The 27217-nt window shown below is 36.7% G+C and overlaps 1 protein-coding gene across 2 annotated transcripts in view; it reads right to left on the bottom strand.

Moving 5' to 3' along the window:
• The window catches only part of Mcm5 (Minichromosome maintenance 5), a 288604-nt gene that overhangs the window by 83525 nt on the left and 177862 nt on the right, over positions 1-27217 (bottom strand). For both annotated transcript variants that reach the window (XR_016548356.1, XM_090393095.1), the window contains exon 10: positions 1126-1266. Coding sequence is in view for 1 of the 2 variants with exons in the window: in XM_090393095.1 (XP_090249221.1) it covers positions 1126-1266 (141 nt within the window). In the remaining variant the exon portion in view is untranslated. The remainder of the gene's footprint in view (positions 1-1125; positions 1267-27217) is intronic.

A 27217-nucleotide genomic window follows, 5' to 3' on the forward strand; every position in this document is an offset into this window, starting at 1 on the left:
CAAGCGAACAAATTAAGATTCCTGACTGAAAGTACAAAATTTTTTTTTTTTTATTACAGAACAAAAAACAGACAATTTAAATAAGCATAAAAAGTATAACAAAACTTTTTATATAAATTCTGGGAGCTTACACAGCTTCATGCAGATGTCATCTTGCAAATTCTATGCCGGTGTACTTATCAAGTTCATATTACTGAAGAAATTTAGAGACAGCTAATAAGTTTTCCTTTACATTAATATCTGAGAGGATTAAAAAATAAAATTAAATTAAATTAAGATTTACAATTAGTCCATGAAAGGAAAGAAAAGAAAAAAAATTACATATTATTTACAGAAAGCCAAACAGGAGGAGATAAGATAAGATGAGATGTGAAAAAGAGAATACAAAGCAGAGAGAAAATATCAGGTTGTGATTAAGATGCTCAGACGGCAGGAGAGAAAGACAAAGATAATCTAGTGAGATTATAATCAACTTCATTGTCCTTACCATACTCTACTATGCTATGCTTTATCTTTTCCACAGCCATGATATCTCAACTCTTGAACCACCTAATGAGACACATCTAAATGGTTGTAAACATATTGATGTGTCTCATTAAGTTTCTGGAGCCAAAATACATCACTACAGAGGTGCTATATTATAATTTATCTAGATAATTTTTCGGTAAGTTTATGAGCTAATTAGGATAACATGTCTTTCATATCTGATCAAAATAGGATAGAAAACACCCTGTCATTTTCTAGATACAGCACTTTTGCAATGATGGAAGTTCTGACCAGAAAGAACCGAGCTCGAATTCCTGTAGGATCGAGAGATATTTTAAATAGGTTTTCAACTGAAGGTGAGTTAGTCACTCTCTTACAAAAGAGACAGTTTTCCTCCTGCAATAATTGGGTATAGTGGGGGGGGTATCAATTATACCATCCAGTGTTTCCCTAAAAACTATAACAATTCACACATATCTGAGAGAATTTGGCATAAGAGTTGGCCTTCCCAAAACAAAGTATCCAAATAGCAAACTCAAAAACATTTCAGTCGTTAACAAAAAAAAAAAAAAACACTATCTCTCTCTAGAATATAGAATTTCTTCCAAAATGAAGTTAAAACAAAGTCAAAAGTCTAACCTTAGCTATTGAAATGGTTTGCTGTTCCATAGCTTCATGAATTGCAACACGATCATCTTCTCGCATCTTGTCAAACTCATCAATGCAAACTACACCACCATCTGCAAGCACCATAGCTCCTCCTTCCATGATATAGTTTCTCTAAAATGTAAAAAATTAAGAGTTTAGAATTACTATATACGAGGATGGTCTGAAAAGTTCTCGCCCAAACAAGGAAAAAACAAATTTATAATTTCAAAATTATTTTTATTTTTCAACATAATCTCCCTTAATACTAATACATTTATTCCAGCAATGTTCCAGCACCTGTAGTGGTTCTCAGTAAGTTCTGCAAAATACCCCTCTAACAGCTGCAATCTCCTCTTGATTCGAAGAAAAATGCAGACCAGCGAGGAAGAGTTTTAGTTTTGGGAAAAGGCAGCAGTCAGAGGGAGCAAAATCTGGGGAATAGGGTAGATGTTCCAACAATTCATAGTGCAGTTCCCTTAATTTTCCCACTGTCAAAGCACCTTTGTGGGCAGGTGCACTGTCCTGATGAAAGATGATTTTTTTTCTTCTGCAAACTGGATCTTTTCTCACTAATTTTTTTCATCTAGTCTGGTTAAAAGATCAGAATAACATTTCCCGGTTATTGTTTTACCCTTTTCAAGATAATTAATAAATAAAATATCTTTAGCATCCCAAAACACCGATGCCATGACCTGCTGATGGAACCGACTTTATCTTCTTTGGCGCTGAACAACCAGCTTGTGTCCACTGTTTTGACTGCTGTTTGGATTACTCGTTCATAGTAATACATCTACGCACAAAATCAGTTTTATTCTTGTTAAGACGCTTCAAGCACTGTTCAGAGATTTTCATGCGAGTGCATTTTTGACTTGCTGTGAGCAAGCATGGCACCTATCTTGCACAAAGCTTTTTCGTTTGTAATTCTTTATGCAAAATATATCCTAAACATTGTTTTCAAATGCCCATAGTCTCAGTAATTTCATGCACTTAGACTCACCGGTCATCCAATACCATATCGTTCACTTGATCAATGATTTCTGGTGTTGTTACACTTTTTGGACATCCTTCATGTGGATCATCTTCAAGGTTGGTATGACCACGTTTAAACTCGGCAGCCCATTTCCTAATTGTCAAAAATGAAGAGTGCCCATAAACTTTTATAAACTTCGAATGAGTTTCTTTTGGCATTAAATTTCTTTTACAAAGAATTTTAGAACCGCATGATACTCAATTTTATCCATTTCAAGGAATGCAGACAACACTTTTTCTTCAGACAGCTATATAAAACGAACTACATGATAGAATGACTTGCAATTTCAAATGGATGCTTATGACAGATATACCAACGTAGAAAAAAATCTAGCCGACAGTGTTGCTATCTGTGGTCGAGGTCGAGAACTTTTCAGACCATCCTCATATGTTTAAAAAAATGAACAATTATTCGAAATAAACAAATTGTATAAAACAGATACAAAAAATATTTTAATTGATTAAAAAAAAAGCTGATTTAATCAGCATGAAATTGTATGCATTTTCAGATGGTGCATAAAAGGAATTGTGATATTAGATTTGAAGTAGGATAAAAAAATAAAAAAGTGTATGCTTTGATTAGTTTGAAGACAGTTTTTTTATTTTTTTTTACCAACACAAATGCACTTAATTATATGAAGTACACTTGTGTCAGCAAATATTCTTTTAAGATTTCACACTCATTATGATTAATGTGATCTGAAAGAAGAGTTTATGGAGAAATCTTCCTCTGAACAAAGAACAAATGCTAGACTACCAAAAAGATCTTAGTGAATTTGGTAAATGCAATGATGCTGAGTGGGTTTAATGAGCAGCTCAGTACACTTAATTAGTAGTGTTAGTCTTTGATTCCATGAATATCAAATAATAGTAATGGAAGTATTAGTATTGATTATTAACAATTGAACAACCAACTGTAAACAGCAGTTTTCAATGAGCGGTAGAAGAAAATTTTTTTCACTTGGTTATAAATTCAAGTTGCCAAGAAACTATATTCTTCTTTAAAACTATATCCAAGTATAAGTAAACAAAGTGCAAGTGTGTGAAATATCTTCACGGTTAGGCTATGATTAGAGGCAAATGACCTCACATTAATTGCCTTAATATCCCATAATGCAAAGCATACATCTTTTCAGGTGTGTATAATGCTAAGCATTATGGGAAGGCCACTACCCAGACTGCTTTTGGCCTTTATTAAGGTATTATTAATGTGCAGGGAATCTCAATCCAAAAACTGTGAGTGATCTCCAAGTTCACTCTAAATCTGACTGAGTGACACTAAAGGATCACCACTAATCTCATCACTCCTGACCAAATTACTCCAGAACAGGAAACTCAGCAAAGGCTAAATCAGTGTCATAAACCACTGGTGAGTAGAGCAGAGCAGCTCTACTCACCAGGATGTGGGAGCCAGATCCAGAAGAGATCATATTTCCCATACACAAAGATGAAAAGGTGTAACACCTTATTCTAAAAATATTCTATATCAGAGCTAGTTGTAGAAAGTTTTTTGCTTGATTATAATTTAAATTACACTTGTCAAGAATTATATTCTTCTTTAATTCTTTATCCAAATGTAAAAAAACAAAGTTTGTGCATGAAGTTGTTTCTGCACAACTCACTACTGGTGTATGTGTATATATATATATAGGCTAATGACTGTTTCCTTACCCCTGCATAAAGGTTATACATTCTTGCCCTACTTTAATTTACACCCAAGTGAAAAAAATTTCTACAACTAGCTCTAATCCAGAGTATTTTAATAATAAAATATTACACTTTTCACAACTTGTATATGGGAGATATATCATTTCTGCATTACCTCAAGATTGGTATCTCTTATTTGGGTCTGGCACCCACTGATGAGACCTCAATAAAAGGTCAAACCACTCTGGGTAGTGATTCTTTTCAAAATGCACATCAGTATATGCATTTGAAAGAATGCGTTCTTTGCATTATTGAATACTATGGTAATTAATGTAAAGCCATTTGCCTCTATATACAAGTAGCTTAGTTGTGAAGTATCTTCATATCAATATTGTTTGCTTATACTTGGATAAAGGATTAAACAAGAATATAACTTTCTTATAACTTTGAGTTTGGTAGTATATGAATACAACCAAGACAAGGAAAGAAAGGAGATAGTATGAGATAGTATTCTTAAAGACACTTCTGACATCGCAAAATACTCATAAAAAATTGCTTGCTGCTTTTTAGAAAAGCAATCCTCTTCTATATAGCAACTAACTTGCCTAGTTGGCCACACAGAAAGCGCATGTTCTATATATTTAAATCTCATCACTGGGACAGGCAACATGAATGCTTTTAGATTAACTTGATTTCCTTTTGATTTTCACTTATTGGAGTCTTAAAGTGATTTGATAAATGTTCCATGTTTGCTGTTTAGAGCAGGTTTTTGATTATCTAACTCCTAATCAGCTTGTGCTATTAAACATGCAAAAAGTTGTAGCCTTTTGTGTGGGTGTGTGATTCATATTAAAAACAGTCAGATAGCTAAATAACAAAGGAACATAGCATTCTTACTACAATTTTCTTTAACTGTCCAATATTTCATTTCCTCTGATTCACAAGGAAAAAGTAAAGTCTCACTGCCTAAGTTATTGTCGATAGTGATGTTTTCTCTCTGGTGCAGTACAGCAGATTGTACAGAGGATTTGAAATTGGAAGTGATCACCATTTAGTCTTGAGCAGAATAAAAATGAATTTCATATTGAAAAGAAGAACACGTAAGAAAGTTTTAAATTGAATAAAAGTTGAGCAGCTTTTCAGATGTGAACTGTAGACTAAAACATACAAACATAGTTCAAGAAAAAATGACAGAGTTTGAGAACAGGAACCAATCCTTGGAGATTCAGTGGCAAGACCTGAAGAAAACACCGACTGATTCAGCCAAACAGGCATGTAGTGAGGTTGTCTGCAAGGATAGAAAAATCAGAACTTCATTGTGGACACAGGAAGTTAAAGAGGCAGAGAAGGAAAAGAAGAAAGCATATCAAAAGTTCCTGGCAAATAAGTCAGCTTGTGCTCTTAGAGAAAACAGAGAAAAATGTAAGAAATCTAAACACTGTGTAAAACTAGTTAAATAAAAGTCATAGGAAGATTTTGGTAGGAACATCATCAAATTCCTGCCATCAAGGGATGTACAGGATATGATAGTACTACATGAAAAATTTACATCATTACTAACTTCCTATCTACAATTTTCCCCCAAATCAGTCTGTTACTTCTCAAGACTCCAATATTACCAGATCTTATATTTCTATAGTCTAAGGCACTTAGTACCGTATCAATCACCTATATCTTGGTCTTCCTCTGGGTTGTTTTCCTACCAACTTGGCAAAGAACACTTGTTTTGCTAATCTTTCCTAGCCCATTCTGTTTAAGTGACCATAAGGGTCAAAGCTGTATAACTGAGAGGAGACCTCCACATAGCCTTTAAAGGAATGAGGAGAACCGACCAGGGCTTCTGACCTAATGTCCAATCCTCACCTTCTCGTGGTGCACCCTGTTGGGTATCTACCTGGATACTGAACAAACGTGGATGGGCTGGCAATTTGTGATTTAGCCGACCAAATTGTATTCCTATTGGTTAAACCAAAATACAAAATGGTAGGAACATAGAAAATAAATATCAAGAAGGTGGCAAGATATTCTGGAGGTCTTTGAAGAGGTTCAGAAATGGAGGAAAGAGTGCTGTAAAAGGAATTACAGATGATAAAGGTTACATGAAAACTGGAGAAAAAGATAGCCTTGAAGTATGGAGTAATTACCTCGAAAAATTGCTACATGAAACAAGCAGTGATGACAGCATAGTGGTAAAAACGCTGACCAGGCATGCAGTCAGGAATACATATCCATACTTGAAATAGAAAAAGCCATCAAAAGTCTGAAATGTGGAAAGCCAGCAGGAGTAGATGATATTAGACCAGAAATGCTCAAGTATGGAGGTGTACAAAAGTCTTACAGCAGCTAAACTGCATAGTTCAGAAGGCCTGGAGAAAGCAAATTCTGGATGACCGGAGTAGTACTCATATATAAAAAGGGAAATAAAACTGAATGTGAGAATTACAGAAGTATTTCTCTACTGAGTGTTCCTGATAAGATTTACGCAAGTATACTTGAGAAACGGTTGAGAAGGATTGTAGAAGAAAAGCTTGGTGAAGAACAAGCTGGATTCAGGACAAATAGAGGCTGTCAGGATCAGATTTTCGCTTTACAACAAATAGTTGAGAAATCATGGGAATATAACAAAGATCTGTATTTAAGTTTTGTAGATCTGGAAAAGGCATATGACAAGGTGCCAATAGAAAAGCTATTGAAAATAATACAGTTGTATGGTGTTAATGAGGTGTTATACCAATAAATACTTAGTCTTATTTGAGTTTAAGTCAGCAGTAAGAATTGAAGGAAGTACAGGAAGATGGTTTAATATTAAATCTGGTATCAGACAAGGATGCATAGTATCCTCTCTCTTATTCGTTATTTATATGGATCACATTATGAAACAAAGCAGAGGAGCCCGCTAGAGAGCTAGATGGTCGGTCGTGTTTTCAGAGAGCTCCCGAAAGCTAAGTATAATTTTGAGTGAAAATTAGAATATAGGTTAAAACCATAACGTAATATTGTCTAATTTTGGTAGCTTGTTGTGTCTGTGTGATTTTGGTGTGAATTACGTTATTTAATTTAGTATTTAACGATACGTTTCATAGATTCGAATATGGCACCAATGCGACGTAAGATAATGGTGTCCAAAAATACGATGCCATTGTTCAAAAACTATAATGTGAGAGAGTTTGTCCAATTTGATGTGTGTAGGATGTATGCATTCCCGAATGAGGCTGGAGTTTGGATTGAAAGTGATAGTGGTGGAAGAATGTGCAGAAAGTGTAAGCAAAGTGAGGAGTTGAAGTATGTGTCAGGCTGTGAGACAGGTATGGTTGAAGAAAGCCAGCATGTGAGTGAAAATAGTTTCTTGATAGGGAATTGCGAAGTACAAGATGGCAATGAGAGCGGTGATCAAAGAAAGAGTGAAAGCAACTATACAGAGAGAGAAAATGGTTTGAATGATAAAAAAAAAATGAGGAATTATTTATAGGAAGTGAGATCGCTAGGTTGCGCGCAGTGATACAAAATGCGCAGCGGCAATTAGAGCACCTGCAAAACTCTTTCCAGAGTGATTCGCTAACGTAAATAAACAGCGTAAGAGTGGGAGAGTTTCTGAAATGAAGGAAAGGAGTGTTGTATGGTGACTCGTTATTAAGAGGAGTGATAGATGAGAGTGTAACTAAATCGTACTTACCGGGTGCGAAATTTAAGGATGTAAGTGAGAGTATTAGAGTGCAAAAACAGAGGGTGAAAGAATTAATAATTGTGGTGGGTACAAATGAATTGAAAGGTGATAAATTTTTTATAAGACAGGAGTTGAAAGTATTGTTAAAGGTAGTGAAAGAAAAGAGTGACAGAGTTAGAATGGTGAGTCTGTTGCCGTGGTATGACAGAGAGGAGTTTAGAAGGAGGGCCATAATTGCAAATGACATTATGCGCAGGTTATGCAGATGGTGTGGTGTGTGTGTGGTGTGAAATTCGTGGACGTGTGGAATGAGTTTGATGGGCGAAAGGACTTATACAAGATGGATGGCCTGCATTTGAATGGACTTGGTGTGCGGAGAATGGAAAAAGTGTTGCTGAATGAAGTGAAAATGGATGTGCAGAACCAGGGAAACTAGAACTACCAAGGAGGGAGAGGGAGTGGATATGCAGACATCAGTGAGACAATTGAGTGTAAGAATGTATATAATGTACCCGAGAAAGCACTAAGGACAAAAAATGGGAATGGGACATTTAGAATAACGCATCAAGATAGGGGTGGGACAAAGGGATCACTGCATTTCATGTATACTAATGCCAGGAGTATTAGGAACAAGAAGGAAGAATTTTTGGCCTCGATTGGCTCTTCCTGGCCACAGGTCATTGGCATTAGTGAAACATGGGTGACGGAAGATGATATAGTTAATGGGATAGAATGTGTAGGTTATAGTGTTTTTAGGAGGGACAGAGAGAATAAAATGGGGGAAGGAGTGTTATTGATGATAGCTGATGAACTGCAGCCAAGGAGAATTGAAGTTGTATCGCAGGATAGTGAAAAGAGCTCATTTGAGGGTATTTGGTGTGAGATTCAGACTGGCAGAACAAAATATACAGTTGGGTGTTTGCTATAGATCAGATGATGGAATAGATGGTTAGAGATAGTATGCATAAACAAATTGATGAAATGAATGGAAGGAGGGTAATTATTATGGGGGAATTCAACTATGGTAACATTGATTGGAAGGAGGAGAGGACATGTGAGGAAGGAAATGGATTTTATTCAATTATTAAGGGATAACTATCTGAGACAGCATGTAATTGAAAATACTAGGGGTGTGAGAGTGCTTGACCTGGTAATAGCTTCTCAGAATTTGACTATAATGAATATGACCATGTTGCCACGTATTGGTGAGAGTGATCATAAGGTCTTGACCTGGGAGGTGGCTTAAGGTATGGAATTTTCGATTAAGACAGGGTATATGTGGAATTACCATGCCTGCAAGTATGACAAGCTTAGGAGATTGCTTGGATCAGTGCCATGGCATGTACAACTGCAACGGCTGGATGTCGATAGAGCATGGGAAGTAGTCAAGGATCATTTACAGGAGATTATGGCTGATTGTATACCTAGGGTCCGAATAGTAATTAAATGGATGAATAACACCATTAAGCTTGAGATGCAAAAAAAGAAACAGCTGTGGAGGGAATTTAAAGAAAGGGGTGACCTGTAGGCATATAAACGGTATAAAGTGCAGGCCAGAAGGGTAACAAGTGTGGTAAAAAAAAAAAAGCAAAAGCGGATTATGAAAGGAAACTAGCTAGGCAAGCAAAAGAGAATCCCAAACAATTCTTTCAATATGCTGCAAGCAAAAAAAAAAACTGTACACGGCAAAATGATTTTAAGGAATGACGATGGTCCAGAGGTCACTGAATCAGTCGATATAGTAGAGTTACTGAACGTGCACTTTGCAAAAGTATATCATCGAGGTGGTGACATTGAAAAAATGAAGGAACCATTAGTTTATACGGGAATTGTGATGAATGAAGTGGAGGTGAATTTTCTATTACAGAACCTTAATGTGAATACATCTGTGGGATTGGATGGTATACCGGCACGGGTCTTGCGTGAAGCGGCTAAGGAATTATCAGTGCCCTTGACCATGTTGTTTAATCTGAGTCTCGGGTCTGGTTTAGTCCCGAAGGTGTGGAAAGAGGGGAAAATAGTTTCACTGCATAAAGGAGGATCCAAGACTACGGTTGCAAATTACCGACCGATCAGCATATCAGGAGTCGTTGTCAAGGTCTTGGAGAAAGTAGTCAAGGGAAAAATACAGGAATGGATTGATGAAAATGAGATACTGTACAGGGGACAGCATGGCTATGTGAAGTTTTATAACAAGGTGACGGCTGAACTGGATAAGGGAAATGGGTTTACAGTGATACTGCTGGACTTGGCAAAATGATTTGACAGGATACCACATGGAATTCTAATCCGTAAACTACAACATATGGGAATGGATATAGGGTTGGTGAGATGGATAGGTGGGTGGTTGATGGAGAGATATCAAAGAACAGTTTATTCAGGAGTAGAATCCAAAAGACGGCCTGTGACTAGTGGTGTGCTGCAGGTTTCTGTTCTTGGACAACTGCTGTTTAATCTGTTCATTAACGATATAGGGAAGGATCTAAGTGGAACAATTTATTTGTTCGCTGATGATGCAAAGTTGGGTAGGGCGATAGTGAATGCAGAAGACGTCAAAATCTTGCAGGATGACTTGGATAGATTGGAGTTCTGGGCTAAGGAGAATGGTTGTCAATTTAATGTGACAAAATGTAAGGTTATGCATTTTGGGGTGAAAAGATTAGCAGCACTATACCACATTGGTGGAACTGTACTCCAGGAGATTGATGAGGCGAGGGATTTGGAAGTGTTGGTGGATAGGGAGATGAAGTTTAGGGGACACATCGCAAAAGTGGCTAAACCAGCTCATCAAATCACTTGGTTGCTGAAAAATACTTTGACGAACAAACACAAGCAAGTTATTGTACCTCTGTACCGAGCCTTGATAAGACCTCATCTCAACTACTGTGCCCAGATTTGGTCACCTAGGTTTCTTCTTGATGGGGAGGAGGTGGAGAGGATCCAGAAGCGAGTGACCAAGATGATAGCAGGTCTATGGAATGAGACCTTATGAGAACAGGTTGAAGATTTGTGGGTTGCAGAAATTGGTTGATAGGCAGAAAAGGGGAGATATGATTGAGACATTCAAATTGCTAAAGGGATTCTATAGGATTAATTCAGAGGATATTTCTGAGATCAGGAATGGTGGTGGGAGAACTAGGGGAAGCTGTGGAAGCCGGACTTCCACAGTTCCTGAGAGTGTGGTTAGCAGGGGTGTTAGAGCTGGGTTCTTTACTTTTACAGTGGTAAATGAGTGGAATAAGCTGCCAGGGTCTGTTGTGGGTGCTACGATGGTGAGCAAGTTCAAGGCAAAGTATGATAGATACCGTGAGAATGTCGTATAGTTGTGTGGACATGATGTTTAGGGCCTCCCTTGATGAGGCTAAGACTCCCTGGAGTCGCTTGAAATAATAATAATAATAATAATAATAATAATAATAATAAAAAGCAGTATTAAACCTGATATCAAAATTGGAGATGTTAATCTCATCCTTCTGCTTTACGCAGATGATGTTATTGTTCTAAATAAATCTGTTACAAGTCTGCAAGATTCCCTGACTAAATTGAATAACTGTTGTAATAGATATGGTATGAAGGTCAGCATTAAAAAGACAAAGAAAATAGGCAGAAACATTGAAAATATCAACAGCGTTGTCAATGGAGAACCTATAGAACAAGTAAAACATTTCAGCTACTTAGGCACGCTTTTTAGTGAAGATAGTAAATTATGGAAATAGACAACAAAATCAACAAAGCTGGTATAGTCCAACCACATAAGCGAGAGCTGTCATTGGCAAACTGCCAAGAAGTGTGAATTCATGTTGAAGGGGAGAAAGAAATAAGGCGATTTTCGAATTGGTCACCAACACGCAAAATCACATGCTTTATACGTAAAATTTTCCAACTGTACAAGCAAAATAGTTACCACTTTAAAAACTACAATGATCATAAAAGGGAAGTTAATTTTCTGACGTGTAATAATAAACACTCATCCCACAATACAGATTCATTACCCTATTATCGGAATAGATTCTTCTTCTTTTGATATGCGCAGAAGTGTCGAAGGGTCTCATGCCTGTGGGCATACTATATGGTAGTAAGTCAATTGAATAAATTCATATGGAATAAGAGAGAAATTAGTTGGAACACTAAATTAGCTATATACAAGACAGTGTTCAAACCAGTTTTAACTTATGGATCTGAGAGCTGGGTCAGAAGTAAAACACTTGACCAAAGACTAGAGACCGCAGATATGAGAATCCTGAGAAAGATGAGAGGCATGAACAGATGGCATCAATGGCAATATCATATTAAAAACGAGTATATTAGGAAAGAACTTGACATTGTCAGCATCCAGGAATGCGTTAGCAGAGCTAATCTCAGGTGGTATGGTCACTTAAACAGAATGGGGTGAAGAAAGATTAGCAAAACAAGTGTTCTCTTCCAGGTTGCCAGGAAAACGACCCAGAGGAAGACCAAGATATAGGTGGATTGATACGATACAAAGTGCCTTAGATGATAGAAATATAAGATCTGATAATGTTGGTGTATTGATAGGTAACAGACAGATTTGGAGGAAAATTGAAGATAGGAAGTTAGTAATGGGTGTACAGGATATGGTAGTACTATCATATCCTGTACACCCCCTTGAGGGTACATGGCAGGAATTTGATGATTTACAAGGTATTAATTCAATTTTTTTTGATGATGTACAATTTATAGTCACTTCACTGATTTAGAGGTACAGGTTCAAGTTATCCCTAAAATTTAATTTCTTAATATACTCTGATATATCTGATATTATAGTCACTCCTTTTACCAATATTCTTTTAATTAGGATTTAGGATTTTCATGTATGTAAGTTCCATAATGCTAGCAGTTAGCTGAGTTGATGGTGTTTGCTCTATGATCAACATGAGGTTGAAAATTCACTCCGGGCACAGATGTTTGTGTCTTGGTACAAATGAAACTCACTTGCCAGTGCAACGCTGCTACTTGCTTACTGCAGGTCTGAAGTGGGCTTCATGTATCGTCTCTACCAATGTTCCCTCTAGGCCATACATATGATAGTAATTGCAAGCAAAAAAGCAATTTCTCCAAGTCTGATAACTGTCTGAGTGTATATGGCTTATCTAGATAGGTAAGCATTTTATTCCTCTCTCTCATGTGAAGTGTGAATACTCCACCAGAATATGACAAAAAGTAAGATGTGTGTTGCATTTTTTACACATAGGTGGGTCATCAGCCACCTATGTGTGATTTATTTACCACAGTGATAAATAAGAATGTGTGATATGACTATGATCTATGCCAAGCGTAGCAAGAACAACTTCCTATCTTTTGTTTCTACATTAACTAGACTGCCAATGCTTAATTTCAGGCTTAATATCATGCAATTTGTTTGTCAGTGCTTCCTGCCATGATGACTACCATTGGGCAATTAGCTTTGATCTCATAAATTGTCTCTAGTCTGTATATGATACTGTCGAACAGTATGTGGCGAAAAGAAAGTATGAACTGATCTAGCAGTTGCAGTCTCATTTCCCTTAATTCCAACGTGGCTGGGAATTCTAAACATCAAGATTAAGGATGTTCATTTTGTACAAGTGTAACACCTCAAACAGCACTACATGTGGATTATACACAGGAGAGGAGATAGCCTGTAAAGAACTCAATGAGTCTGTATAAATTACACATTTTTGGTAGCAGTTTTCTTTTATATGCACAAGTGTGAGCTGAATGGCATGCAACTCTGCTGTATAATTACTGCAATCAGGTGAGATTTGGCTGAAGATAGCAATGTCAGGAAAGACAGCAGCACAGCCAACGCAGGTATTAGTTCTTGAACTATCAGTATAGATGGGAACCTTTCTTTTTAGGGCATAATTAAGAGACAAATGTTTCCATCTAAGTGACAGAGCCAGTTCATTTGCTTCAACATAAAGACTGAGTGGGTGATGGGCAAAAAGCACCAGTAGCTAACCACAGACTTGGATAATGGATGGGATCCAACCATTGCAGGTTATTCAGCAGAATCATAGACTTGAGACGCATAATCCAGCTTTGAATGTATAATGTACAATGAACTGTTACTCATTTCTTTCTTTCTTAATCAGGAATCGTTGTCAAGGTCTTGGAGAAACTAGTCAAGAGAAGAATACAGGATTGGATAGATGAAAATGGGATACTGTATGGAGGACAACATGGTTTTGTGAAGGGTAGATCATGCCTCAGTAATTTGCTCACATTTTATAACACAGTAACGACTGAACTGGATAAGGGTAATGGATTTTCAGTGATTCTACTGGACCTTGCCAAGGCCTTTGATAGGATATGGAACTCTAATCAGTAAACTGGAGCAGATCGGGATGGATATAGGGTTGGTGAGATGGATAGGAGGGTGGTTGATGGAGAGATACAAGAGAGTGGTTTATTCAGCAGTGGAGTCCAAAAGATGGTTTGTGACTAGTGGTGTGCTGCAGGGTTCTGTTCTTGGACCACTACTTTTCAATTTGTTCATTAACAATATAGGAAAGGATCTGAGAGGAGTGTTCACTTGTTTGCTGATGATGCAAAGTTGGGTAGAGCAATTGTGTGCACAGGATGTCAAAATTTTGCAGGATGATTTGGATAGTTTGGAGGACTGGGCTAAGGAAAATGGATGTCAATTTAATGTGGCAAAGTGTAAGGTTATGCATTTTGGAGTGAAAAGATTAGCAGCAGTATATCACATTGGTGGAACCGTACTCCAGGAGATTGATGAGGCCAGGGATTTGGGAGTGTTGGTGGATAGGGAGTTGAAGTTTAGGGGGCACATTGCAAAAGTGGTTAAAACAGCTCATCAAATCACTTGGTTACTGAAAAATACTTTAACGAGCAGAGACAAACAAGTTATTGTTCCTCTATATCGAGCCCTGATAAGACCCCATCTGGACTACTGTGCCCAGATATGGGCGCAAGGGTTTCTTCTTGATGGGGAGGAAGTAGAGAGGATTCAGAGACGAGTGACCAAGATGGTGGCAGGTCTGTGGAATGAACCTTTTGAGAACAGATTGAAGATTTGTGGGTTGCAAAAATTGGATGATAGGCAGAAAAGGGGTGATATGATTGAGACATTCAGATTACTGAAGGGTTTCAATAAGATTAATCCAGAAGATATTTAACAGGGGTGTTAGAGGTAGGTTCTTTACTTGCGTAAATGAGTGGAATAAGCTGACAGAGTCTGTTGTGGGTGCTATGACCGTGAATGAGTTTAAGGCGAGGTATGATAGATACTGCGTGAAAGACGAATAGTTGTTCTTGACATGATGTTAGGGCCTCCCTCGATGAGTCTGTCGACTCCTTGGAGTTGCCCGTAATAATAATCTTTCCCTCTTTTATCTTTAACGTGTCAAGGATTTCTATTCCTTATAACTGCAACTGCTATATAAAGATAAGGTTGTTAGCCTTATGACTCCTGGTGTATCCTATGTCTATAGAAGTATTATGTTCTCAAGGCTGGTTTGCCTGCTTGCAGGAGGAAAAAACCCCAGACAAACTGTCAAGAAAAACCCTGTAGTCCACACCCAAGACCAGCCAACTTGGCTATGCCTGAGAAAGATCTTAAGCTCCTCACGTCAGTGACAGGAATCGAACCTAGGACACTCCTTTCCCAGGCATATGGTTGTGAAGTGCATAGCCACTTGGTTAACCGTATGGACCCTGTTGCTCATTGTGTAGAAATAATGTCTAATTTTTGAGGTCCATAATGATGTGAAGAACTATGTAAATATCTGTCAGCATGTGCACATTTTTAGAATGTGGAGACTTAATTTATTAGATTCCTTAGTTAAAGATCCAGAAATGGGAGTGAACTATTAGATTCTAACTTGTAGTTAAATTTTATGTTAGAATGCTGGCTATTGAGGTACTCATGAAAATTCAAAAGTGAAGGTAGTCCATAGTTTCGGACTAAGAATGTATCATCAATTTGCATAATTTAGGTTTATGATTGATTCTTTATGACTCTTAGTATTTTCATAGAAAATTTCATATCTGCTAAAACTGGCAAAAGAAGACCTCAATGAATAGACCAAAGTTCTGTTTGTATGTTGCATTTTTGTATTTGAGATATTCAGGGGATACAATGTTTAAAGAATGCCATAACCTTCTTTGAGAATTTATCTTGTACAAAGAGATCCTTAGTAGGAACGTTCATAAACAGATTTACTATATCAAAGTGCTAAAATGTCATGTTCATCAAAGGATTATGCTACTGAGGCTGGAAACAAAATGCTCAGAGTTTTTAACAAAGGGTGGTGGAATGCCTCTCGGGCCCTTTTAATAGTTCAGCTAGATGTTTGCCAACAAGGCTTGTGAGAGAATCTATACTTTCTACTACTGGGAGTAGATGAATATCTTCCTTATGAATTTTGTGAGTCCATATAGGTGTGGAGGAAGAGGATGTAGAGATCAGAGAGCTAATCTGGTATTTATGTTAAATTCATAGGTTGTTTTAGGTGAAATCTGCTGATGCAAAGAAAACAAAAGTAGACAGAGAGTCATAATGAGAAAGCAAGGAGAAGAGAAGAAAAGAAGAAGGCCAGAGGAAGATGGTTGATACAGAAATGTTATGAGAAAGTCATCGATGGAGTGCCAATGAGAGAAGAATGAATGATGCTGTCAGAAGCATGCAGCTTTCACATTCATCTAAGAAAAAACTTGCTTTACCAGGAACTAATACAAATGACCTGAAAGGTAATGTGAAGGGTAGCAAAATATTGCTGACAGAAGATAACATTCTAACAGACACAGAAGGTAAAGGATATAGGATATTTTCACAAGAGAAGGATATATGGGATGGTGCAGTGCTACATATGAGTTGTGCCCCTCAGGGTATTGGGAAGAAAATGGAATTGATGGCATTGACGGCGTATGGTACAAGTGGGAAAAATATTTAGCAAGACAACGGTATGGAATGAGGAATGGAAGATGTTTAGGCAAATTATCCCAACACGTGCAAGATGAGTGATAATTATGAGTAATTTTAACTATAGTAATATAAATTAGGCAGAGGAAATAGCATATAATAAAAGAGAACTGAATTCTGGTGTTCCTGAGGGTAAAGGAAACGTGAAGATCAAGAGTTTGAGATTTGAGAGCATCATAAGATATGATCATGACACTTGTTCCAGTAGTCAAGCATTACCATGCACTCCTGACTTGGAGGATAAATATGCATGCAGATCAAGGAGGAAGGAAGTTGTAAGGTTTTTATAAGGCAGGTGGTCATAATAAATACAGAAAAAAAAAGTATAAAGAGAGGCAGAGAATAGCTACACAAAGAATTTAAGACAAGCTAAGAAAGTGAACAATGTAGTACAGAAGGAAAAATTTGAACTTAGACTTAGTACAATCCAAAGAAAATCCCAAGGATTTTCTTTGCTGAATGAAGATGGAGTACTAGTTGGCCAATGCACACGATGTACTAGAGCTGTTTAATAGTGACTTTTTTTTTAAGTATTTCATCCTAGTAAAGGAGAATTTATTCCTAGAAGGATGGGTGAAGGGTTGAAGGATTAAACATGAACAAAGAGGAAGTATTTCAAACACTAAATACTCCAGATGTCAGCAGGGTAGCATAAGACTGGATGAGTGTTTGCTTTTAAGGGAATGTGTTGAGAAAATGATTGAATTGTTTTGGTTTTTTTTTAATGAAAACCTAGAAAAAGGAAAATCCCCAAGGAGAGAGGAGGGCAAGAAGTATCAGTACATAAGGTAGTAGTAGCAGAATGGAGATAAGCTACAGACCAATTTGTATTTTTTAAATTTATTTTACATAGTCTGGAAACCCTTCTCTAGAGACTAAACATGGAACTTTTTTTAAGCTGCTTCAGGCCTCCAATAAGTGGGGCAATGGCCTCACACCAAGCAATGAAATTGATCTTCCACACAAAGCCAATCACAAACACCCATGCTATGATAAGATTCGAGCCTGCTGGCTGGAGAGCAGACACACTAATCACTTGCCTAACCAGGCCAGCAAAATATGATTACACAAGCCAGCTAGGATTTCTGCTGTGGGTATTAAGATTATGGAAAAATTTGAGCAGCTATACAGAATTAGGTAGATGAGAGTAATATTATTTATGAACATTAGCATCGATTTAAGAAGGCTCTTGTTTTTAGTATTCTGGTTGCTTTGTATAATCAAATAACAAACAGTGGTTGATATGAGAAAGGAATATACTATCATTTTCTGAATTCTGCAAAAGTGTGACAGGATACTACATGACAAATTGATATTTTTTAGTTACAATGTATGGGTTTAGATCTTGGGTTAGTTGGTCTGAGTGAAAACTGGCTGTCTGATAAATACCATAGTTGTGTATGGGGACAACCAGTTTCAGGGAAAGTGGAGATAACAAGTAGAGTTCCATAGGGCTCAACACTCTTAGTTGAACTATTTATTACAGTGTAATGATGATGATGTGATTCTTCTATAAGATTCAAATAGGCAGGAAATGTGAGAATTAAATGAGTTTAATGTTGCTGAGTGGGTTGAAAATTTGGGATCCACTGCAGATAGGAAGCTGAATAACTATTGGTGAAACTAACACCAACAGAGAAGGAAGTGAAGGGAATGAGAAGCAAGGAATCATGGAGTGATGGTGGCAAGAAAGTTGAAGTTTAAGGGATATATTGCAGAGGTAATGAAAACAAGCTTAAGAATTGCTGAACAGGATGTTAATCAGCAAAGATACGATGTGTGCGTGTGTGCGAGCACATGCATGAGTGGAGAATGCACATTGTACAAAGTAACAATCAGATGTGGATTAGGGATCAAATCAAATAATTTCAGGGCAAGTGCAAATGCAGATAACAAATGATATCTGCAGAATGTTAATTATGAGGAAAATTTGAGGGTAGCTAAAAAGAAAATGTGTGGTCCCTGGATTTGTTGTTTTCAAACTGCAGACTAAGTAATTAAGACTACAAGCCCATGTCGCATGCCTGTAAATTGAATGTGTTCTGGTGATTGCTTACCTTGTGAAATTAAAACCTATAGTTTCTGGGAATAAAAACCCTGACACCTCTGTAGGAGACTGGCTGACTCACTTTCAGATTAAAACTTCCTTAAAGCTTCTTCACATTCAGATAGGATTCAAACTCAAGTCTTGTAAATCGATGAAGGATGGAAATGAATTTCCTAGTGGCAAGTAAGATTGCTAGAAGTAGCCTATCTATATGGAGAGTGGGGAAGAGAGGGGGACGGAATGCCTTGATTGAGAGGAAGATAAGAGTATAGACAGTAGTTTAAAGAAGATATGAACTCTGTCTAATGTGGACCTCACATAATGAATTATGACTCCATTTTGAGAATAAAAAAACATGCATCTGTTAAGTAAAAATCTAGAAAAGGCATCTGATAAGATGCCAAGCGAAAATCTTTTCTAAACATTACAATTATGCAATATAAACGAGAAATTATACAGAACAATCAAAGAGCCTATGCTTAAATTAGCAGGTTGAACAGGTCTAAAATGAAGACTGTTGGAGGCCTGAAGTGTTTGAAAAAGTACCATATTTATTCTTTGGGATAGAGTTTCTGAAATATTGGCCCACTACTCATGGTACTAATATGCAAAAAGTTTGAAACCTTTCGTGACAGGATTCACATAAAAAGATGAAAAAAAGAATATTATTTCCTGTCAGAAAAATTTACTTAGGAAAATGGTCTGAAGTAAAATCGACATCCATTTCACTCCCATTCAGTATATTCTTAGAACTATGAGGAACATTCAGATATAGTCCGACCACAGAAGTGAGAGCTGTCGTTCACAGACTGCCAAGAAATGTCAATTCATGTTGAAGGGGAGAAAGAAATAAGGTGATGTACGAATTGGTCACCGACAAGCTAAATCACATGCTTTATACGTAAAATTTTCCAACTGTTATAGTTTCTGACGTGTAATAATAAACACTCATCCCACAATACGGATTGATTACCCTATTATCAGAATGGATTCTCCTTCTTTTGACATGCGCAGAAGTGTCAAAGGGGCTCGTATCTGTGGGCATACTATACCACATCATTTAAGCATCTATTTGAAACTTCCCATTCATACCATGGAAATAGATAGTATTCCGCTGAGCTTGTCATAATTTCCAGATTTGTCCTGTCAGGTGTCTTCTCCCTCCAGGAGATTGACTACAATGTGTCTCCACCATGTCCTATTCTGCACCTCTCTGCTGCATTCCTCATATGTAATATAGGTCCAGTCTTCTATATTTTTCATCCACTCCAGTCTTTGTCTTCCTCTTTCCCTTAACAGTTCCTTCGAGAAGTGTCCTTTGTAGGCAGTTATGTCTCAGAATATGTTTAAAATATCTGACATTTCTCTTCTTAATTTCTTTCATCAGGCTCCTTAATTGATACACCCTTCTGAGAGTGTGATCAAATCTAACATACTTTGTCCTCGAGTTGCTTTTTTCACATGTGCTGAGTAAGTTGTCACACAACAGCTCAAATTCTCCTTCATTCTTATGAGTTTTCTCTGATATCCAATCAATGCTGAGATAATTTAAGGTACCAATAATAATTACTTGTTTAGTTCTCACCTGGTAATTTGGTGATGCATTTCTTTATCCGTAACAAACAAATTTCCAGTACTATAGCAATATTCCACCATACGTTTCATCTGGTTAGCCTCCAATTCACACCAAATATTGTCAAACTCGGTGCTACATGGGAAATTAGAGTGATTGCTTTCACGTGTTTCTATCCTACACATACTAGCTACTGAATTAGAAACCTCTGTGCAGATATATGTAAATGTCAGCATATATGCAAAATACTTAGTCAAATGTTCTAGACAACTTTTTAAGAATGCTGCTGGTCAGTAATCGTTAATAGTGCCAATCATAATGGGAAAAACAACAAAAGATCTTCCGAAGATCAATAAAGGACTTATTGTGGATACCTGTCTGGCTGGAGTCATGATTTTGTGAAAACAGCAGAGCTGAGTGGTTTCTCAAAAGGTGGATTATCATATTATATATCATAATATCAGGAAATTAATAATGATGGGATTTCAAGTTTTAATTCAAAGGATGTGCTGTTTTACTATACTACTACTACTACTACAGAGATTATTAATTCTTTCTTAATGTTAAAAGTAAATTTTACATATAATATAGAGTATATACAGAACATAGGATTTTGCCACTACCTCAGTAAACTTGATGATCCTGTTACTGATTAAACCATCTAATATTTCCCCCTAAGTTTAGAGGTTCTTTCCCTAGACCTGTGCCTGTGTATTTGGTGTTTCACTATGCTACTTACATGAAAACTAAGTTTTTTATTTTTATATATTTTATGAACAAAGTGTGTGTGTGTGCATGCATGCAAGTGTGTAAACACAACATAAAATAAATTTGTATTAAAACAATAGCAAACTTTTACTCACAAACACATATTCATAACCTCAAAATATTAGATCTTCAGGCATTAAATATGAGATATTTGCAAAGGCAGAAATTAAGATATTTTAGTCAGAGACTCAAACAGACATAATACAGAACTTCCAATTATATATTTGGTTTAATCCTTTATCCAAGTGTAAGCAAACCAAGTTTGCACCTGAAGTATTTTCAGGACTGGGGCAACTCATGGTAAAGGTGACATAACTTCTCATCACTTGCCTTAGTATCCCATAATGCAAAGCACATATCCTTATGGGTATGTATAATGCTATGCATTATGGGAAGGGTCGCTACCCAGATCGGTTTCAACCTTTATTGAGGTCTCATCAGTGGGAGCCAGACACAGAGGTGGTGATACTAAGGTGTGCTTCAATTGAAGGAAATACTTCATGAGCAAACTTTGTTTGCTTACATACATAGGTTATTCATAATATGATACAATGTGAAAAGGGAAAAGAGATTTATATTAAAAATTAAATATTGAACATTATGGTCTTCCAAGTCTCTCTATCTTGAGCTAACCGGTAGAGGTTAGATGGAGTTTTGCAGTTCAGCGTACTGATAGTTTCACATATGTACTGCCAAAATTGTTTGCGTGGTCTTCCTCTACTGCATTTGCCATCTTCTGGTTTATACAGGATGAGGGAATTCCAAAAAGGGCAAGACTTCAGGATGTCTGAGTTGATGCCCAAGCAATCTGAGTTGTAGTTTTTTGACTATACTGACAAGTGGTTCTTGCTTAGCCAGATTTAGCACAGCAGAGTTAGTGACACGGTCTATCCAGGTGTATCCAAGGATCAGTCTGAGACATGTAGTTCCAAAAGGAGTTAATTAGATCTGTAGTTTTTTTGGTGCTTATTGTCCAGGTTTGAGAATCATACAAGAAGATGGATCTACTGGTTGCATGGTATAGTCTTAATTTTGTCTTTAATGATGATTTCCAGATGGAGCGGAGTTTGTTATGGAAGACTAGAGCCAGCTGTTTATGTTTTCTGATATCATTTTCTGTATTGCTGACATACGATTCAAGGTATTGAAAGTCCTTTACTCTTTCTAAGGGTTTATTGTTGATATGAAGTATAAAGTTTTCACAACCTATTGAGAATACTTTGGACTTTTGGATGTTGATCTGCAGACCAATAAGTTTGGCCTGTGCCTCTAGTAGAATGAGATGTTTTGTGCATTTGTTGGTTCTGTATCAATAAGTACAGCATAGTCAGCAAAGCTAAGATCAGTTATTTGCATGGTGTGGATGAATGTTTTAATGTTAAACCCAGATCTTCTGTGTTGATGGTCTGGAAGATGCAGTCCAAGCATATTAAAAACAAATAAGGTGCTAGTACATCACCTTGCAGGAAATGATTTAAATGTTTCTGTTTTAAAGATTACTGTAGCATTGTAATCTTTATAAGGCACTGAGATTGCTTGTATGAGTTTTGAGGGTAGACCATAGAATCTGATTATTTTAAACATTGCTTCTCTATTAATGGAGTCAAAGGCTTTTTTGAAATCTATAAAGGTTAAAATGAGTGGTAAGTTTTTATCACGTGAACCTTCTATGATTCTTCAGATGTAATGTATCTGTTCTAATGTACATTGTTTTTTTAGAAATCCAGCTTGGTTTATTTTCTTAAAACTGGTGTTAAGTAAGGTTCTATTCTATTGAGTATCATCTATTGTAGATTTTAATTGTGGTTGATAGCAAAGTAATACCTCTGAAGTTTTCCATTCTATTAAGAATGCCCCTTTTGGGTATAGGGACAATAAGGCCTTGTTTCCATTGTTGAGGTATTATTCCAGTGTTTAAAGCGTGATTCATTATGGCAAGGAGATTGGAATATGTATTATACCCAGTATTTTTGAAAGCTGTTGCTCTAATTCCGTCAATCCCTGGAAACTTTCCTGCTTTGGTTTGATCTATTGCTATTTTTAGTTCCTTTTCAGTGAAGTCATCATCATCAAATTCCTGACATGTACCCTTAAGGGATGTACAGGTTGTGATAGCACTACATGAAAAATTTACATCATTATTAACTTCCTATCTACAATTTTCCTCCAAATCAGTCTGTTACTTGTCAAGAATCCAATATTATCATTATCAGATCTTATATTTCTACCATTTAAGGCAGATTGTACCGTATCAATCCACCTATATCTTGGTCTTCCTCTGAGTCGTTTTCCTGTCAAGCTGGCAGAGAACACTTGCTTTGCTGATCTTTCCTCGCCAATTCTGTTTAAGTGACCATACCACCTGAGATTAGCTCTGCTAACGCATTCTTGGATGCTGACAACGTCAAGTTCTTTCCTAATATCCTCGTTTTTAATATGATATTGTCATTGATGCCATCTGTTCACGCCTCTAATCTTTCTCAGGACTCTCATATCTGTGTGGTCTCTAGTCTTTGGTAAAGTGTTTTACTTCTGACCCAGCTCTCAGATCCATAAGTTAAAACTGGTTTGAACACTGTCTTGTATACAGCTAATTTAGTGTTCTGACTAATTTCTCTCTTATTCCATATGAATTTATTCAATTGACTTCCTACCATACCAGTTTTGTTGATTCTGTTGTCTATTTCCATATTTAATTTACCATCTTCAGTAAAAATCGTGCCTAAGTAGCTGAAATGTTTTACTTATTCGACTTATTTCACAACACAGTTGACATTTTCAACAATTCTACCTATTTTCATTGTCTTTGTCTTTTTAATGCTGACCTTCATACCATATCTATTACAACAGTTATTCAATTTAGTCAGGGAATCTTGCAAACTTGTAGCGGATTTATTTAGAAGTATAACAATGTCTGCATAAAGCAAAGAGCTAACATTAACATCTCCAATTCTGATATCATGTTTAATACATTTTCCTTCATAATGTGATCCATATAGATAATGAATAACAGAGGGGAAAATGAACATCCTTGTCTCACACCAGACTTAACATTAAACCATCTTCCTGTACTACCCTCAATTCTAACTGCTGACTTACAACTCAAATAAAGACTAAGTCTTGCTTGATATAATGCCCCATTGACACCATATAACTGTAGCATATTGAATAGTTTCTCTATTCAATAACCTTGTCATATGCCTTTTCCAGATCGACAAAACTTAAATACAGATCTTTGTTATATTCCCATGCTTTCTCCGCTATTTGTCGTAAAGTGAAGATCTGATCCTGACAGCTTCTATTTGGCCTGAATCCAGCTTATTCTTCACCAAGCTTTTCTTCCACAATTCTTCTCAACCGTTTCTCAAGTATACTTGCAAAGATCTTGCCAGGAATACTCAGTAGGGAAATACGTCTATAATTCTCACATAGTTTTATTTCCCTTTTTATATATGGGTACTATTAGAGCTCTACTCCAATAATCAGGAATTCGTCCCTCTGAACTATGCAGTGCGGCCACTGTAAGACTTTTTATACCACCATACTTCAGCATTTCTGGTGGAATATTATCTACTCCTGCTGCCTTTCCACATTTCAAGACTTTGATGGCTTTTTTTACTTCAAGTATGGATATGTATTCCTGACTTTATGCCTGTTGAGTGTTTTTTTACCATTGTGCTATCACTGCTTGTTTCATTTAGCAATTTTTCGAAGTAATTACTCCATAATTCAAGGATATCTTTTTCCCCCTGTTTTCATGTCACTTTTATCATCTCTAACTCCTTTTACTGCACTCTCCATTTTTAAGCTTCTTCAACAACCTCCAGAATATCTTACGACCTTCTTGATATTTATTTTATGTAAGAAAGCAAAACAGTGTTTCACTTTCTTACATTTGTCTCTAAGAGCAAAAGCTGACTTATTTGCCAGGAACTTTTGATATGCTTTCTTCTTTTCCTTCACTGCCTCTTTAACTTCTTGTGTCCACCATGGAGTTCTGATTTCTTTATCCTTGCAGACAACCTCACCACATGCCTCTCTGGCTGAATCAATCAGCGTTTTCTTCAAAGCTTGCCACTGAATCTCCAAGGTTTGGTTCCAGTTCTCAAACTCTTTCATTTTTTCTTCAATAATCTTTGTGTATTTTAGTCTACAGTTCACATCTGAGAGCTGCTCAAGTTTTATTCGCTTTAAAACTTTCTTACATGTTATTCTTTTCAATATGAAATTCAATTTTATCCTGCTCAAGACTAAATAGTGATCACTTCCAATTTCAAATCCTCTGTACACTCTGGTGTCCTGCACCAGGGAGAAACATCACTATCAACAATAACATAGTCAATGAGACTTTTCTTATTCCTCCATGTGAATTTGTGCACATTTTTATGTTGGAACATGATGTTAGTAATAACCAATCCATGTCCTGAGCAGAAATCCAACAGGTATTTGCCATTATTATTAGCTTTGCTCTTTTCTCCAAATTTTCCCAAAATATTTTTGAATGTCTGACAATCATTTCCTACTCAGCTATTCAGATCCCCAACAAGGAGCAACTTTTCTTTCCTCATTGTGTCAGTTACTTTTTCTAAAGCATCAAAAAATTTCTCCACTTCTATCTTAGTAGAACCTTCTGTGGGACCATAGGCACAAATAAGTCTCATTGTCCAATTCCCCATTCTGATATTTGCCCACATCACTCTACTTGAGACTGCCTGCCATTCAAGAAGATTAGCCTCGTATTTTGTGTTGAATACTATGGCTACTCCTTCTTTTCCTTGATTGTCATTGCCTGAATATAACATTTTGTATTTATTGCTCAGAAAGATCTCACCAGATTTTGTCTTTTTTGTTTCAGTCACCCCTATTATGTCGAACTGGTACTTATCTAATTCCTCAGCTAGCTCCATTTCTTTGCCATTCAGGCATCCAGGGTTAAAGATTGGATAGTACCGATCTTTAACCCTGGTGATGTTGAGTTGGGGGTGTGCTTTCAGATTTGTTCCAGTAGCTGACTTTTCGCTGTTCGCCCTGGTTCCCTCACGAAAACAACGGTGCCCTTGTTTAACCAGGCGACGCCTCAGCCAGCATGAAATTTTGTCATGTTGTGCCATCATTTTCAATATTGGTTTAAGCCAATAAAAATACAATTTGGTCAGCTAAATCCCAAATTGCCAGCCCATCCTCGTTCATTCAGTATCCAGGTAGATACCCAACAGGGTGCACCACGAGAAGGTGAGGATTGGACATTAGGTCAGAAGCGCTGGTCAGTTCTCTGCATTCCTTTAAATTCTATGCGGAGGTCTCCCCTCAGTTATACAGCTTTGACCTTTAAGCACGCTTTCATAATTTATCGGTAGAGTGGTGGTTAGATGCAGGTCTGCTAGCTGACATGAATGTTGGGGATTATCAACATTCAGTAATTCTTGAAAGTAGTTTCCATTCTTTCATCAAGTTCGAATTTACTGATAGCTGTCTAGTGTTTTTGTCATGTGTAACAATATTTACTTCTTTTATGGTGACAGATATAATTTATCACTTGAAAAGTGTTTCTAGTATCCTCAGTTTATTATACTTTTCAAATTCCTCGCAGTATTTATTTATTTGATTTTCTTCGTCTCTGTTCATTAGTTCATTGACCTTGTTATTTAAAATGTCTAGTTTATCTTTATTTATTGCATTCCTGTTTAAGCGGTAAAGTTTACTTGCTTTATTTCTTTCATCTATATATTTTTTAATTCCAAGAGTAAATCCATTTTTCCCCCAAGTCTTTTGTTGCTGTTTCCAAGAAGTTTGTTACATGTTATGTTTATTGCTTCAATGATACCCTTATACTTTTTATTAACTAGATCTTTAAGAATATTTTCCATATTGTCTTCTAATGTGCTGTGGAAAGATGCTGCAATTTATGGGTTATTTAGTTTGTCCCAGTTGTATTGTTTCTTTTTAGGCTTGTTATTTTTAAAGACTTTTAGTGAGAGTTTAATGTGGGCACTGATTATTCTGTGGTCAGAGTTTAGTTCAACCGTGTTATATGCTCGCCAGTTCTTGATTGATCTGATCCACTTTCCATTGATTAGTATATGGTCTATTTGGGAATGAGAACCATTTGGATGTTTCCCAGGTCCATAGTCTTCCTTTTGGGTGGGGAAATTTGGTTTGGGTGATGTTATGACTATTGCAGAAGTTCATAAGAGAATGTCCATTGTTATTTGTGGTTTCATGATAAATGTATTTACCCACCTTTTTCAGTAGTATGCTTACACTTGGATAAAAGATTAAACCAAATATATAATTGGTAGCATAACAAAGTGAAAAAACTTCCATCAACTATCTCTAATCCAGAGAATTTTAATAATAAGGTGCGACACCTTTTGGCAACTGGTATATGGAAATATGACTTCTCCGTTA

The sequence above is a fragment of the Typopeltis vanoorti genome, chromosome 1, assembly GCF_054136105.1.
Source record: "Typopeltis vanoorti isolate ZY-2024b chromosome 1, IOZ_Tvanoo_1.0, whole genome shotgun sequence".
Lineage (NCBI taxonomy): Eukaryota > Metazoa > Arthropoda > Arachnida > Uropygi > Thelyphonidae > Typopeltis > Typopeltis vanoorti.